General features: G+C 34.0%; 1 protein-coding gene across 1 annotated transcript in view; it reads left to right on the plus strand.

Annotated features, from left to right (window-relative positions):
• The window catches only part of VPS13C (vacuolar protein sorting 13 homolog C), a 201,969-nt gene that overhangs the window by 77,729 nt on the left and 106,533 nt on the right, over positions 1-17,707 (plus strand). The window contains exons 24-34 of the mRNA XM_047862226.1: positions 163-241; positions 920-1,059; positions 4,500-4,653; positions 6,517-6,596; positions 8,027-8,086; positions 10,168-10,327; positions 11,064-11,180; positions 12,285-12,388; positions 12,741-12,908; positions 13,401-13,705; positions 15,739-15,886. Of these exons, the coding sequence (XP_047718182.1) occupies positions 163-241; positions 920-1,059; positions 4,500-4,653; positions 6,517-6,596; positions 8,027-8,086; positions 10,168-10,327; positions 11,064-11,180; positions 12,285-12,388; positions 12,741-12,908; positions 13,401-13,705; positions 15,739-15,886 (1,515 nt within the window). The remainder of the gene's footprint in view (positions 1-162; positions 242-919; positions 1,060-4,499; positions 4,654-6,516; positions 6,597-8,026; positions 8,087-10,167; positions 10,328-11,063; positions 11,181-12,284; positions 12,389-12,740; positions 12,909-13,400; positions 13,706-15,738; positions 15,887-17,707) is intronic.

Consider the following 17,707-nt stretch of genomic DNA (forward strand, 5'->3'; position numbering starts at 1 on the left):
TTTGAGCCCCACATTGGACTCACTGCTGTCAGCGCAGAGCCCGCTTCAGTTTCTCTCTCCCCCTCTCTGTCTGCCCCTCCCCTGCTTGTGCTTGCTCTCTCTCTGTCTCAAAAATAAACAAGTATTGAAAAAAAAATTAAAAAAATGTTTTGTATTTGACAGGTATCCTCAATTCCTGTTATTTCAGATAGGACAAAAGACCTACTTAGTACTTCACTGTTGCTAGATGGAGTAGAATCAGGTAAGGAAAGTAAATGTTTTTTATTAAACCAAGCCTATACATTTGTATACAGAGATAAAATTTTCAGAAAATAAAGGAATTTAGAAAGTGTTACAACAATCACTGGTTTTAGTTCTAGCTGTGCTACTAACCAACAGTGTCATTTTGAGTCACCGTTTTTTAAGCCCAAGTTTCTTCATTTGAATTATAGGATTTTTGTGATAGACAGTGCTTAAGATTCTATATAAGATTTTTTTTTTTTGGCCCCAATTTCTACCTGATCTTTTTTCCTAGCTCTAGCCTAACTGATCTTGTTTAACTTTGAAGTAGAGTATAAGCTTCATGAGGACAAGGATCATGTCTGCCCTCTTTACCTTGGTGCCCTTGGTGGCTGATACAGACTGATATATGATGGGTGATGCCCAGTAATTATTTATTGAATATTGAATGAGTGAACTAAAGTGAAAAACAGAGCTTTTGAAGAAAAAAATAGTAGGGTGGTTTGGTCTTTATGTATGATTATCATATATCAGGTTGAGTCACTTTGTGGGACTTACAAATAAGATTGGACATATATTCTGATTCTGAATATGAAGATTATATCTCATAAATGAATTTTACCTTTGTGAGATTTAAGTTTGAGTGTTTTATGCAGTTTTCTGTGGACATTCTCTCAAGTCAAATGAATGTCTTCTTTAGAGTCTGATGATGAATATTTTGATGCTGAAGATGGAGAGACACAGACTGGTAAAAGTTTGAGAGGTTCAGAACTAAAAAAAGCTGCAGAAGCCCCAAATGAGGAACTCATTAATCTTTTACTGAAGTTTGAAATTAAAGAGGTATGTATATTTGTTTCATCCATTTATAAATATATTGCTATTATCACTATCCTTAAAGTATTTCATGCTAGATCTGAACATAAAATATATTAAAATTTTGGTACTCTGTCTTCCCTGCTTCCCAACACACACACACAGACACACACACGCACGTGCATGGTTCCAGGAAAATGAAATGTTATTTTGTAAATAGTGATATGAGAATGATCTATACCATATGTAATCTAGTCTGGAAAAGCTCAAAGATTCCTAAGTGGGATTTTCTTTTCCATAGAAAATTTCTATGACATGTTTACATTCATGTTTTTTTACTTTTAAGCTAAATAATATTGCTCATTGTGATGTTTATAATTTGAAAAAGTGTAAACAACCTAGATTTTTAGCATGTCTTTACAGCCACTAAAAGTCATGTAATAAAACATTGACATGGAAAGATGTTCACAAAACATCATTATTTTGGAACAAAAATAGATTAAAATACTGAGGACATTATGATTCTATTTAGAAATTATACATACACATACATTTTTTTCTTTGATCATACTTGATAGTGTTCATCTCTGTGTGGAGGAATTATAATTTCTTATTTTTGCCTGTTTGCTTTTCCCTATATTCTAAATATACTTAATAGTAAATATGCATTTCTTTAATAATAAAACACAGAGGTATAAAAAGATGTTTCTAATTGACTGCTTTTTATCCCAATGTGAGGTGATGTCCTAAAATATAAAGTCATAAATACCAGATTTTAATTGTGTATATAAATCCCTCTAAGTATTACTGGTATTTGTTTAAAAGAAATAAATGTCATTTATCTTTAGCCTTCTTTTCATATACCCATTTAGCCTTTTTTTCATATACCCATCTAAAATACCAAAAATCCCTGACTCTAACTTGAGAATACATTGAAATGATTGGTCTTCTCTTCTATTGCTACTGCACTGTCCAAGTTACCATATTCCCTGGACTAGTGCAGTAGCCTCATAATTCTTTCTCTGCTTCTGTAAGGTACTCTGTTCTCCACACGATAACCAGAGTGATCCTTTTATTTTTTAATTTTTATTCATTTTTATTTTAGAGAGAGAGTGCAGGCAGGGAAGAGGAGCAGAAGGAGAGAGAGTGAGAGAGCGAGAGAGCGAGAGAGCGAGAGAGAGAGAGAGAGAGAGAGAGCAAATCTCAAGCAGTCTCCAAGTGCGGAGGCAGATGCGGAGCTTGTTTCCATGTCCCTGAGATCATGACCTTAGCCGAAATCAAGAGTCAGAAGCTCAACCCACTGAGCCATCCAGAGTGCCCCCAGAGTGATCCTTTTAAAATGAAAGATCAGGGATGCCTGGGTGGCTCAGTCAGTGTTGGCAACCAACTTTGGCTCACGACTCATGGGTTTGAGCCCGCCTTGGGGCTCTATCTCCCTCTCTCTCTGCCCCTCCCTGGCTCATTCTCTCTTTCTCAAAAATAAATAAACATTAAAAAAAGTGAAAGATGATGTCATGTCTTTGCTCACAACTGTCCCCTGGCTTCTCTATTGATTAAAGGGCTAAGTCATTCCCATGGCCTACAACACCTTGCTATATAGCATATAGGTCACCCCATGTGACTTTAGATTCATTTTCAGTTCTCTTCTGCCTTGCTTACTCTGCTCCAGCCATATTTCGTTCATCCCTTCAATAAATATTCATCAAGTGCCATCATGAAGTGCATTGTTTAACATACTGCAGTTACAGCAGCAAACACAAAGTTCTTGCCTTATGGAACTTACACTTGGCTTTTGTTCTTCCTTATGTATACCAGAGCACATTCTTTGTGCTTGCTGGGGTTTCTTTCTGCCTGGAACACTGTTTTTCTGTATGACTTGATTCTTTATTTCCATTAGCTATTTGCTCAAGTGCTGTCTTATTGGGAAGGTCTGATCACCCAATACGAGATAGCAGCCCTGACTTTTCCCCACTCTTCCTAGGATATAAGCTCCATCGGGACAAGAACCTTGTGTGTTTGGTCACTTCAATGTCCCTAGTTGCTGGGATGGTCTCATACATGGTAGATGATGCGTAATAAGTATTTTGTTGAATATTGAATGAATGAACTGAAATTATCAACAATCAGCATCATCTAAGAAAAAAGAGTGCTGTTAGAAATATTTTTCTCAATTTGATGTTTTTGTCATTCTGAAGTTTTAAATGTTGCTGTACTGAAATATATTAAATTTTTTTTGTATCTTAGTATTAGTGTATGTTTAGAAAATTCTATTAACAAAAATATTTACCTACAATTTAATATATTATTTTATGTTTTTATTGCTTTCATTAAATCATTGATTTATTTGAAATTTACTTTTGTGTAACAACTCTGCACTGAGTATCTTACTATTGTCTCTTATTGTTTCTACTCTTTAGTTGACACCCCTGTTTTTTCTTAAATGTGTAATGATACCACTGCCAATAATATTAATTTTTGCTTTTATTCATCATTTATGTTGTTCTGTTATTATTGCTGCCTAACAGGTTATCCTAAAACATAGTACTTCAAAACAACTGTTTAATTTTGCTCAGAGTATTATGGGTTAGGAATTGTGGAAGGGCCCAGATTGGTAATTTTTGTGTATAGTTTTTCATGTGGTGCAGTCATATTTGTTGGAGCTACAGTGACCTGAAGTCTCAGAGGGTCTCAGAAGTGCCTCACTCATGAGGCTGGCTCTTGCCACTGGCTGGTGGCTGGGAGCTCAGGTGGGACTGTTGACTGAAATACCAACTCATAGCCTCCTGAGCATGGCAGTTTTAGGGTGGTTGAACTTTTTACATGCCAATTAGCTTCCCCTCAGTGTGCATTCCCAGGTGAAACATTTATGGGCATTTTTTTTTTTTTTTTTAATCATTGGCAGTCATTAAAGTGTGCCTTCTGTAGTCTGTTGATTGAAATTCAAAGATAGTGGACAAAGCTCTCCATCTTGGGATGGAGTACCAAAGTACTGTTATGTTTTAAAAATTGTCACATATGTGTTTTGGTTTTGATTGGCTAAATATACTGGCTGTTATATCCAGAATAAATTTAAACAGTACTGTAGTAGTAAATAGCTAGACTGTCCTACTTTTTACTTTAATGGAAATGCCTTTTTGTTTTAAATCAACAAACATGATTTTTGTTTTGAGATAGAGGTTTAAGAAAATCATATTAAGTAAGAATGCATATATTCCTGTTTAAAAAAAGGAAATTTAAAAAGTAAATCAATAATTGATGTAAAATTTTATCATGATTTTTATATAGATGTAGTTTTATTCTGAATAATAGAATTTAAGGTATAATTTCCAATCATAGTAAACAATTTTATGGTATTAGAGAAGTATGAGCTATTGTTCTCATGATAAAATGTATGAAGAAAAATTTTGTTTTTTAAACATGATTCAGAATATTTATCATGCTTTTAATGGGTGTCCTGATTCTTTTAGGTTGTTTTGGAATTTACTAAACAACAGAAAGAAGAAGATACAATTCTAGTATTTAATGTTACTCATTTGGGAACAGAGGCTACATTGAGAACTTTTGATGTAACTGTGGTATCTTATTTAAAGAAAATCAGCTTGGATTACCATGAAATTCAAGGTAACAGCCACACAAATAGAAATAATGGTTAATAGTAAATATAGTCTCACTTTGAGTATTTGAGACACTTTTGTGTATATAATAATATTTTTAAATAAATAATAGCTAGCACTGTTCTAAGGATTTTATAAATAATAACTCATTTAATCCTCATAACAATGTTATCTCCAATTTACATAAAAGGAAACTAAGCTGTAAATCGGTTATATAATTTAACCAAGGTCACACTGCTGGTTAGTCGCTGAACCATGTTTAAACCCTGGAAGTCTGGCCCTAGGGTCTGTATTCTTAACTACTGTGATCTACTATTGCCTCAGAGAGTCCACATAAATCCCCATTGTATAGGGAATATTCTTCCCATTTTACAAAGAAAGTTTAAATAAAGGGATTAAGTGGCTTATTCAAGACCATGCATCTTATGAATGGCAAAACCTAGAATTTATCTCTGATCTTATAACTTTAAGTTCTTGTTCTTTGTATTGAATAGTGTTTACATATCAGAAGCTCAGTAGGTTATAAGAATTAGAATGGGGCATAAAATTCATTCTTTTAGAAGCTCTTATCCTTTGTTTACTTCAGTGTACAGTTTATGTGCTCATTAATATTTGAGGAATGATTGGGTGAATCTACATTTTATATTTGACTAGTATTTTAGCCAAATATAAAGTCCTATTTTTGTTATTTTTTAGTAGTTGAAATTAAAACACATCTCAGTTTAGAGGAGAAATGTTTTATATGTTAGTAATGTTCTGTAAACATGGTGTTAAGATGGAATTTACTTTCTTGAGGGGAGAATGTAAAAAATTTGCTAGGCTATTTTTTCCTTTAGGGAAGGTTATGATCTTTAAGGTGAAGGGAAAATTCTAAGATTATTCAGAAGGAGCAGGAATTATAGAACTGAAAATAATAAAAGATGGATAAAATGGTGCATAAGTCACTTCTCCTTCCACAGCTTTTTGACACACTTCCTTTGGTATATCTACCTCAGGACATAAAGGACATCTGGTAGTGTATCTGTAGTTTTTTAATGAAAAGAAATTTGGCAATTCCCCTCCCTTACAACGTACTTTAATTTTCTATGTAAAATAAGCCTTCTCTCTTACCATAAACAGAGAAAAATTATTTGTTTCTTTAATATGAATGAAATATTTGCTCTTTGAATTTTATAGCTCAATAGGATATTACATATTTTTATAGTTCATTCTTACAATATAGTTGAGAATGCTAAAGTTAAATAGCTTTTGGTAAGAGTAGAGATGAACTAGAATTCATTTCTTAATTTGTAAGCATTCTACTGCCATACAAATGCACATATATCCTTAAAAATATCTAGAGAAGTATTGATTATTTTTGAATATAGATGTAAAATCAAATAAAAATAAATATGCATGTTTTTAAGTAAGTTGGATGCTAAAGGTAAGAGAAGTATTTGGATTGGTCTATTTATACACCAGTGATATTAATATTAAATAACCATGAAAATATGTGCAGGTAGGCTTTTAAAGCTTAAGTAATATATTTTTTTAAGAAAATGATCTAGAAAATTCCAATCTTAGGGGTGCCTGGCTGGCTCACTTGGTTAAGTGTCTGACTTTTGATTTGGGCTTAAGTCATGATTTAACGGTTTGTGAGATTGAGCTCCATGTTGGGCTCTGTGCTGACAGCACGGTACCTATTAGGGATTCTCTCTCTCCCTCTTTCTGCGCCTCCCCCACTTGCGCTCATGTGGGGGAGTGCACTAAATAAATGAATAAATGAATGAATAAATAAATAAGTAAGTAAGTAAATAAATAAATAAATAAAATTACAGTCTTAAAAAGAACAGTTTATTTGAAACACTTTTCTTCTTTTTCTTTAATCTAGGATCCAAAAAGAAGCCCCTTCACTTGATTAGCTCTTCTGATAAACCTGGATTAGATCTCTTAAAAGTAGAATATATTAAGGTAAGGGCCATAGAATGTTTACATATTTATTGTATACTCTAAATTGTCCTCTGGAAGGAAAAAGATGACAGCAGATTACTAAATTCTCTAGATGTGTGTCATAGATTTTAATCATAAGAATATCCATTTTTTCTCTTTTCATTTATACACTTTCTCTTTTACTTAAGTAGAAGAATAGGACCAGTAAAAAGACACCAAACTCAGGGTGCTTGGGTGGCTCAGTCAGTTAAGTGTCCGACTTCAGCTCAGGTCATGATCTCACAGTTTGTGGGTTTGAGCCCTGCCTTGGGCTCTGTGCTGACAGCTTGGAGCCTGGAGCCTGCTTCTGATTCTGTGTCTCCCTCTCTCTCTGCCCCTTCCCCTGCCCATGCTCTGTCTCTCTCTCTGCAAAAATTAATAAACTTAAGAAATTTTTTTTTTTTAAAAAAAGAAAAAGACACCAAACTCCCTATCCCCAAAGATGGAAGCTTGGGATGAAGTAGCATGAACTTGTACCTCTTGGGGCACATTTACCTACCTAAGTTCATTGTAAATGTAGGTCACATTTGGCTGAGTATCCTGTATCACAAGGGATAGAGTCAAATTTGATTGGGTTCAGAAGAAAACTACCAGGTTTGGGAAGGGACTCAAAAAGATATCATATGAGAAATGCTGAAGGAAGTAAGAGTATTTAGCTTTATTCAAGATTAGTTGATTTGTTTAATCATTTAACAAGCATTTATTGAATGCCTTTGTCAGATTCTGTTAGGCACTTGGGATACAGAGATGAAAAACATGCCCTGTTTTCAAGGAACTTATGGACTAGTAGGCAGACAGACAAGTTAGATAATAATTAAAATATAATGTGATTGATTCTCTCATAAAGAACGTAAGACTTTGTGGCATCAGGGAGGCAGAGAAGCTAGCCTAGGCAGAAGTCTTCTCACAAGATGTAAAAATGAATTTCCTATGGATGTGCCCAAGAGACAGAACTTGAACCAATAGATAATTGTGTTGGGAGGTAGAATTTTGACTCAGTACCAAGGCCTAATTAAATCACAAGTTCTCTGAAGATTAAATTTGTAAGAAAATGAGGTTTCTTTCAGTGGAGATAACCTAAAATAGTCTTCAAAGATATAAAGGGATATATTAAGTGATGGATGAACTAGATGACCTTTAAACCTTACAACTTTCAGAGTTTATATTTCTGGTCTCTAGTTGTAGTTTCCTAGAAGTACATGTTGCCATGTTTTTCATATTTGAAGAGGAGAACAAAATTGCATGATTATAATAAATAACTTGGATGTCACTTTAAAACAATGACAGTAAAATTAAATATATACAAAGTTATAGTTCTGAATAAATGTAAAAAATAAACTAGAGATCATAAATAAGTTATTTATTTACTTTGGTCTTAAATCTTTTTTCAGAACTTCTATTCTTTTTTTTAGGCTGATAAGAATGGACCTAGTTTTCAAACTACTTTTGAAAAAACTGAACAAACACTTAAGGTAAGAAATTTTATTAAAAGGGTATATCTTATTTGAAAACAGCTTATTGTGGAAGGCTTCAGTATCCTTTGAGGAATAATGACTGGGTGGGTAATTTGATGAAATAATCAAGAGTCAGTAAAAGTTATAAATCTCCTAGATACCTACCATGTTCTATGTTTGTCATTGATTATAATAGAGCTGGTGTTTTGACTTCCTGTAGCACATCCTAATTATTTCTAAAAACAGGGAATGCAAATAGACAATGGAACTTTGATTTATAAAGAACCAACAAGGTTTTCAACAAATTAAACTAGATACTGTTGTTTAATGCAGACCTGAGAAAGTATGGGAAATACAAGAAGATGTTGAGTACATCTGAAGCCATACTAAGGTAGTCACATGGAGGAAGAGGAGACAATGTAGTTGTGGATTATTTAAAAAAAAATTATTTTTAATGTTTATTTTTTTTTGAGATAGAGAGAGACACAGCATGAGCAGGGAAGGGGCAGAGAGAGAGGGAGACACAGAATGTGAAGCAGGCTCCAGGCTCTGAGCTGTCAGCACAGAGCCTGACGCGGGGCTCGAATTCACGAACTGTGAGATCATGACCTGAGCTGAAATCGTACGCTCAATCGACTGAGCCACCCAGGCGCCCCAATTGTGGATTATTTTAAAAAGAAAATCAGAGATAGGAATTTGAAGTTATACTTTTGTGAGATGGGAGAATTTGTGGAATGTTGTGAACCTTCCTTTTTAAAAATTACTTATTTATTTATTTTTAATTTAAATTCAAGTTAATGTATGGTGTTGTCATGGCTTTAGGACTAGAACCCTAGTAATTCATCTCTTGCATATGACACCCAGTCCTCATCCCATCAAGTGCCCTTCTTGATGCCCATCACCCATTTAACCTATCCCCTACCTGCTTCCCCTCAACAATCCTCAGTTCATTCTCTGTATTTAAGAGTCTCTATGTTTTACCTCCCTCTGTGTTTTTATCTTATTTTTCCTACCCTTCCCCTTTGTTCATCTGTTGTCTTTATCAAATAACACATGAGTAAAATCATATATCTTTCTCTGACTTATTTTGCTTAGTATAATACCCTCTGTTTATATCCATGTTGTTGCACATGGCAAGATTTCATTCTTTTTTCATCACTGAGTAGTATTCCATTGTGTATGTATACCACATCTTTATCCATTCATCAGTTGATGGACATTGGGTTCTTTCCAGAATTTGACAATTGTTGATAGTGCTGCCGTAAACATTGGGGTGCATGTGCCCCTTCGAATCAGCATTTTTGTACCCTCTTGAACCTTCCTTTTTATAATTTTTATATCCACTTAGTGCTTTGAGGCAGTAAAAGGAAATTCTTATATAAGCAAAGATTTTTAAAGAATTTTTAATTTGCTGTTAGAAAACCACATTATTACTGAAGCAATTTTTGTTGGTATCTTAGCTTTCTGGAGTCATTGTTTTAAAAAATGTAACACTTTTTTTCCTAAAAGTTTTATGTACATTCATATATACACACACATACACATTTATACACATACACATATACACACACACATTTATACACATTCATATATATATATATATTTAAATGATAGGACCATTATTGTGGTTTTGGAAGATAATTTAGTAACTGAGAACTTAATAATTGTACTTTTAAATCTCTGAATTTCACATTTGAAATCATCTCTCGACATAGTATTAACACATGGTGATTTTGGAGTTTCATGATCTAACTTTCAAGTTTTATATAATCAAAATAAGTCCATTGAAGATCCAAAAGTCCTATACGTGATAAATATCGAGATGGCCATGACAAGCAGATTATAGGTTTCTTGTTAATTATATTTGGGAAACAGAATAATTACATTACTCATGGGAATTCACAATGTGTGTGAGTGTAATTTACTGTCCATATATTTCCTCTTTAAGGAGTCTGAGTCGTGAATCTTTATCTCCTCTCTGTTCCTTCTAAGCTATGGAAGCAGTGATGTAAATCTGTCTAGAAGCCTTTCAGTTCCATCATGGAAATTATGGTTATAATTGGCCTGGAAAACTAACTTTCTTTTTGAAAAATTTCTAGGTGGCTTTTTCATCTTTAAATCTGTTGCTGCAAACACAAGCTCTTCTGTCTTCTATTAATTACCTGACAACCATTATCCCATCAGATGACCAAAGAAGTGATACCAAAGAAGTACAAATTTCAGCTGAAAAGCAACAAAAAAATTCAGGTGTGCAGAAAGGTATGAAAAACACTTGTTATTAACAAGCATATTAGAATACTAGAGGTAAATGGGAATCGTAGAGATCATCAAGTTCGGTCATTTGCATGCCATTTTCCCCACTTCTGTGCTTTTCTTCAAACAAAATCATATGTGAGTAACTGCTGTGTAAGGCAAATGTAACTAATACTGGTGCTTTAAAAAAATACCTGTTTTTCTTCTTATTTTGGTGGTAGTGGGGAAGGCTGTAGGTAGATAGTAGGGAAGAAGACCTGTATTTACACTGAACTTTTCCTCCCTTCCCAGTGGCTCCTGAATGAGCTCCACAAAGGGTTAGTCTTCCCTTCCCATTTTACAAATAAGGTAGTAAGACCCAGAGACTTGGGGGTAACAGTACAGGGATAGCATGTAGTTGGTTAAGAGCCCAGATTTTAAATCAAAAACAACTCAGTTCAAAATCCTGCCTCTGCTACTTAAATTATATGACCATAGGCACATTATTTAATTTCTCTGAGTTTCAGTGTCCTTATTTATGTTTTTTTTTCTTGCTTGTGCATTATGAAAGTAACATCTCAGTATGAGAAATACAAACTGTACAGAAGATGTAAAGCAAAAAGAGTATTTGAAATCTTTAAGAGCTTGAGAATTTTATAATTTTTTAAAACAGAAATATGGTTCACTTAATACAATCAAGAAACCTTAATAGAGTTTGAATTACTCGAATTCCATGTGATAGAATGCTTTGTTTTATTTTTAGTGATTGTATCCTCTAAAGACAGGGACATTATTGACTTCAGACTATTTGCCAAGTTGAATGCTTTCTGTGTCATTGTTTGTGATGAGAAGAACAATATTGCTGAAATCAAGATTCAAGGTAAAAGTTCACATACTATTAAGAATTTTTTAAAAGAGAAGCTTTTTTTAATGGTAAAGAGTATACAAATGGAGGGCTCTGAGCTGTGAAAACTGGATAATTTTTTTTATGACATAATTGAATTATATATTTTCTTAGCTCTTTGGGATGTAGGTCTTGGTTAGAATCTGACCATCAAATTGAATGACAATACTGGTGTTTTGAATCTCTCGGAGTTGTCTCAGAGGTGAAAAGGGATCCTAATGTCCATGTAGAGATGCTATCAATGGGCTGGGATGTGGGTCCGATTTTCAGGTCAAGGTCTATGAATATGCTTTATCTTGGTACAAATGCAAAAGAACCTTATGATGAAGAGAAAGCCTATCTATGAGCCCATTATGTTCTTTTAGGCAAAAGCTGCTGAAACTGATAGGACTGTGTTTTTACCAGCTCACTATGATCTGATAACGGTAAAGAATGTTTAATGAAATTCTTGAATAACTTAAAAATGAAAAAAATTAGTTTTTTTCTTTGGCCTTTCCAAGCTGACAATTACCTTTAGTCTACATTTGATTCATGAAACTTATAGCTTCCATATGAATGACTGGATATAAGATATAAAAGATTTCCTAAAATCCCAAGATAATCTGTTTGCTCTAGGTGTAGTTTTTTTCAGAAGGTTGAAACTTCAGATAATTGATTTATAATGAATGTATTGGTTTCATTGTTTATAACACTGAAAATGTATAACATTGCAACTAACTAATTTATCAGTTGGGAGTTCAAGCATAGTTAATTAAAAAAAAAAAATCACCCTAGGGGCACCTGGGTGTCTCAGTCGGTTAAGCGACCGACTTCGGCTCAGGTCATGATCTCACAGTTCGTGAGTTTGAGCCCCGCGTCAGGCTCTGTGCTGACAGCTCAGAGCCTGGAGCCTGCTTCAGATTCTGTGTCTCCCCCACCTCTCTGCCCCTCCCATGCTTATGCTCTGTCTCTCAATAATAAATAAATGTTAAGTTTTTTTAAAAATCACTCCAAAATGAAATTATGCAATAAAAAGAAATATCTTGAGGTCTTCTTATGGTAGGTCTTTAGAAATTATAATAATATAATTTTTTTTTCCAGGCCTTGATTCTTCTCTTTGTCTTCAGTCAAGAAAACAGTCACTGTTTGCCAGACTGGAAAATATTATTGTCACAGATGTTGATCCTAAGACAGTTCATAAAAAAGTAGGTGTAGTAAATAGATAGCTAATATGTTTTGATAATTGAGTATGAGATTTTATTTTTAAATATATTTTAAGAAATATTAATGAAATATATTTTGATACACAAATGTTTGTTTCTCTAATGATTATAAATATAAGCCTATTTATTTATTTATTTGTTTATTTATTTATTGTCTCAACCGAGTTAACATACAGTGTAGTCTTGGGTTTAGGAGTAGAATCCAGTCATTCGTCACTTACATATAATACCCAGTGCTCATCCCAACAAATACCCTCCAAATATAAGCCGTTTTTTAAATGAGGCTTTGTCATTACCCTCTTGAACAGAATACATTCTAATCTCTGCTTTTCAGGCTGTGTCAATAATGGGAAATGAAGTTTTTCATTTTAACTTGGATTTGTATCCTGATGCCACTGAGGGAGATTCCTATACTGACATGTCCAAAGTGGATGGTGTGGTATCACTGAATGTTGGCTGTATTCAGATTGTTTATCTTCATAAATTCCTCATGTCATTTCTGGTAAAAGTCACTATTTATATGTTGATTTTCAACTTAGAAATACTTAAGTCTGATAGCTATGATTTCAGATCTTATAAATTTTGGATTTTAGGATGTACATTCTTTTGATTATAGATGGTATTTGTATATTAAGATAGAGGTTAAAACCTCTCTTTAATAGTTGAAATCTGAGTCATTTAATTTGTCTAGAACTGGAATTATTTTTGCTAGAACATAAATTTTACTTGAAACCAAATTTTCAAGTAAAAAAATACTAAAAATATCCCCACCCCCACCCCCGCCCCACTCTGTTCTTCAGCCATATAACATTAGCCCTTATCAGGTGGCTCATAAATATGGATGGATGATCAGTGATTTTTTTCCTAATTCTAGATAAATGAGACTCAATTGAAAGTTATGTATAGGAAATAAATAGCACAGAAATAAAGAAGATGGTGTTACTAATGATGTGCTTGTCCTCTGTTTTTCTCCTTTTATACTTGGTGTCCACAGAACTTCCTCAACAATTTCCAGACAGCCAAAGAGGCTCTGAGTGCCGCCACTGTTCAGGCTGCAGAAAAGGCTGCCAGAAGTGTGAAAGATCTTGCCCAGAGGAGTTTTCGTGTTTCTCTCAATATTGATCTGAAAGCACCAGTTATAGTCATCCCACAGTCTTCTATTTCCACTAGTGCAGTGGTGGTAGATCTTGGGCTCATCAGAGTTCAAAACCAGTTTAGTCTGGTGTCTGGGGAAGACTATTTAAACCCTCCAGTAATTGATAGAATGGATGTGCAGCTAACAGAGCTTAAGCTTTCTAGGTATATTCTCTTTGAATAATTATGGATTGAAGTGTTATTTAATGTTTTCCATGAATTTTGTGGCCATTGAAATTCATACCCAACATGCTTCGGTTGCACAGAATACTTTACTTTTATTTACTTTTTAAACAGGTTTTTTAATATTTATTTATTTTTGAGAGAGTGAGAGAGAGACAGAGTACAAGTGGGTGAGGGGCAGAGAGAAGGGGAGACACAGAATCCAAAGCAGGCTCCAGGTTCCGAGTGTCAGCAAAGAGCCCGACGTGGGGCTTGAACCCACAAACCGAGAGATCATGACCTGAGCTGAACTTGGAAGCTCAGTTGACTGAGCCACCCAGGCACCCCAGAATACTTTAATTTTTAATCAACTTTTTATTTTGAAAAATTCCACAGTTACAGAAAAATTCCAAAAATATTACCATGATGATACCAATATTATCCTTTACCTGGGTTTACCAGTTGTTTACATTTGCTTTAACTATGTATGTCTGCATATTATTATTTAAAACATGTTTAAAAGATTTGTTTAATGTTTATTTTTGAGAGAGTGGGAGAGGGAGAGAGAGAGAGAGAGAGAGAGAGAGATGGACGGACAAAGTGCAAGCGGGGGAGGGACAGAGAGAGAGGGAGACACAGAATCTGAAGCTGACAGCTCTGAGCTGTTAGCACAGAGCTTGATGCGGGACTTGAACCCAGGAACCATGAAATCATGACTTGAGCCAAAGTCTGCCGCTTAGCAGACTGAGCCACCCAGGCGCCCCTAAAACCTCTTTTTAATTTAATTTTTAAGTTGAGATAAAATTGACATATTGTCTTGCTTTCAGGTATATAACATGATTCAGTATTTGTGTATATTGTGAAATGATCATCACAATAAGTCTAACATTTGTCACCACACATACTTACAATTTTTTTTCTTGTGATGAGAACTTTTAAGATCTACTTTCTTAACCACTTTCAGATATACAATACAGTATTTTTAACTAGTCACCTTGCTATACATTACATTCCCAGGACTTACTTACTTTATAATGGGAAGTTAAAACATTTTTTGCTGAACCATGAGTATAGAATTTGCTCTTAACCCCTTGCTCTAAATGCTTTAGCATGTGTCCCCTAAGAACAAGGACACACATCCTTTTACATAATGCAGTTTTCAAATTCTGGAAATTTAACACGGATACAGCAATAACGTCTAATATGGAGTCAGTATTCAAATTTTACTAGTTGTTCCAATAATGTCCATTATAGTAATTTTTCCCTTGATCAGGGGTCACATATGGATGGCATTTAATTGTATCCTGTACTACTGAGGGGGATTTCTATATTACTAGTACTTACTTGCTCTGGAATAGTTCTTTAGTCTTTCTTAGTGTTTCATGATGAGACAGTTTTGAAGAGTACAATCTAGTTGTTTCATGGAATGTCTTTTAATTTGGTTTTGTCTGAGTGATTCTTCATGATTTAATTGAACTTATGTATTTTTGGCAAAACACTGCATACATAATGATGTATCTGTAAAGCTCCCACCAGATGACCCATGAAAATCTATATATTAATACATTTTAAAATAATTTCTACCCTATCCAAGGAGATTTAATTACCTTAATAAAAAAGGAAAATTACAAGGCAAGTCCAGAAAATAATCCTGGAGAAGAGCTTTATCAAACTCTTCAGAAAATGCTAATTGTTCATCTTGCCATTTTTTTCTTTAATCTCTGTATCAGTGCATATATTAGTCTTTGTACAACTATATTTGATGACTACTCCATGTATTCAACATTATGAATATCTTTTTAAAATTTAATCCATGTGTGACCTAATGTTTGAAGAAAAAGGTTTTCTTAATGGGTCATTGTATACCATGTATTTTACTCTTTCCCTAAAGTGAATTATAGATTGAGATTAGAAAAAACTAGCATGGGTTCAAATCACTATTGAGAGCAGTGACTTTTGATTTGAATGTCTTTTTAATGATAGGTTGCATTTCCCTCCTGTGTTTATGCGTATATATCAGTTATATTTTTAATTAGGACAGTGATCCAGCCAGGCATCTCCCATCCTGATGTTCAGCTCTTACACCCAATTAACTTGGAATTTTTTGTAAACCGGAATCTAGCTGCATCTTGGTATCACAAAGTACCTGTTGTAGAAATTAAAGGACACCTTGAATCAATGAATGTAAGTATGTGAGTGAAAAATACTTGTTATTGAAATTTTAGACTCTGAAGACTTTCTTAGGATAAATCAATAAGATATGTGAAATTTTTGAGTGGTTGGTGTAAGAACAATTTCAATGAGATGTTGTCCAAAAATATGTTCATTATTTAGCAGAATTTAATCTTCAGTTAAGTGTTATTGTGTGTGTGTGTATACAAAAAAAAATATATATATATTTATACACACATATATACATATATGCATACACACATATATATATATATATACACACCATATATGTATATATATATATGATATACATTATGAATTTGGGGTATATAACATAGTAATTCAACATTTATTTACATTGCAGAAATAGTCACTACAATAAGTATAGTTCTCATCTGTCACTTTACAAAGTTAATATAGTATTATTGACTGTATTTTCCATACTGTACATTGTATCTCCATGACTTACTTATATTATAACTACAAGTTTGAATTTATTAATCCCTTACACCCATTTCACATCCCTAATCCCCCTTCCCATCTGGGAACCACCAATCTGCTCTCTGTTTCTATGAGCCTGGTTTTTAGTTTTGTTCTGTTTGGCTTTTTAGAGTCTACATATCAGTAAAATCATGCTGTGTTTGTCTTTCTCTGACTTATATCATTTAGCATAAGTGTTTTTGTTTTCTTTGGATAGATAAGCAGTAGGGGATAAGCAGTAGCTAATCATATGTTAGCTCTATATATTTTTAGGAACCTCCATACTATTTTCCATAGTGGCTAGTTTATATTCCTACCAGTAGGGCCCAAGGGTTCCCTTTTTTCCACATCCTTGCCAATATTAGTTATTTCTAGTCTTTTCGGTAATAGCCATTCTGAGAGGTGTGAAGTGATACCTCACTGATTTTGATTTGCATTTTCCCTGATGATTAGTGATGTTGAGCATCTTTTCATGTGCTTGTTGGTCATTTCTGTGTCTTCACTGGAAGAATGTCTATTCATATCCTCTTCCTGTTTTTTAACCAGATTGTTTTTTTGTTACTGGGTTCTATGAGTTCTGTATATATTTTGATATTAACTGCTTATCAGTTATAGGATTTGTAAATATCTTTTTCCATTCAGTAATTTGCTTTTTCATTAAATTTTTTAAAATATTTTATTTATTTTTGAGAGAGAGAGAGAGAGACAGACAGACAGACAGACAGTACAAGCTGGTCAGGGGCAGAAAGAGAGGGAGACACAGAGGCTGAAGCAGGCTCTAGGCTCTGAGCTGTCAGCACAGAGCCTGACGCAGGGCTCAAACCCACGAACCGTGAGATCATGACCTGAGTCAAAGTTGGATGTTTAACTGACTAAGCCACCCAGACGCCGCACTTTTTCATTTTAATGATTTTTTTTTTCTATGCAGAAGCTTTTTAGTTGATACAGTTCCATTTGTTTATTTTTCCTTCTGTTGTCCTGGCTTTTAGAGTCAGATCTACGGAAATGCCTTTAAGACTGATGTTAAGGAGCTTAATGCCTATGGGTTTTTTTTTAGGAGCCTTATGGTTTTGGATCTCATATTCATCTCATATTCAAGACTTTCATCCATTTTGAGTTCATTTTTGTATATAATGCAAGATAGTGGTTGAGTTTCATTCTTTTACATGTAGCTATCCAGTTTTCCCAGCACCATTTATTGAAGAGGCTGTCCTTTCCCCATTGTATATTCTTGCATCTTTTTTGTAATATTAGTTGATCATATATGCATGGGCTTATTGCTGGTTTATGATTTACGTGTCTGGTTTTATGTCCAATATCATACTGTTTTGATTACTATAGCTTTGTAGTATA

Source organism: Prionailurus viverrinus, chromosome B3 (genome assembly GCF_022837055.1).
Source record: "Prionailurus viverrinus isolate Anna chromosome B3, UM_Priviv_1.0, whole genome shotgun sequence".
Classification (NCBI taxonomy): Eukaryota; Metazoa; Chordata; class Mammalia; order Carnivora; family Felidae; genus Prionailurus; species Prionailurus viverrinus.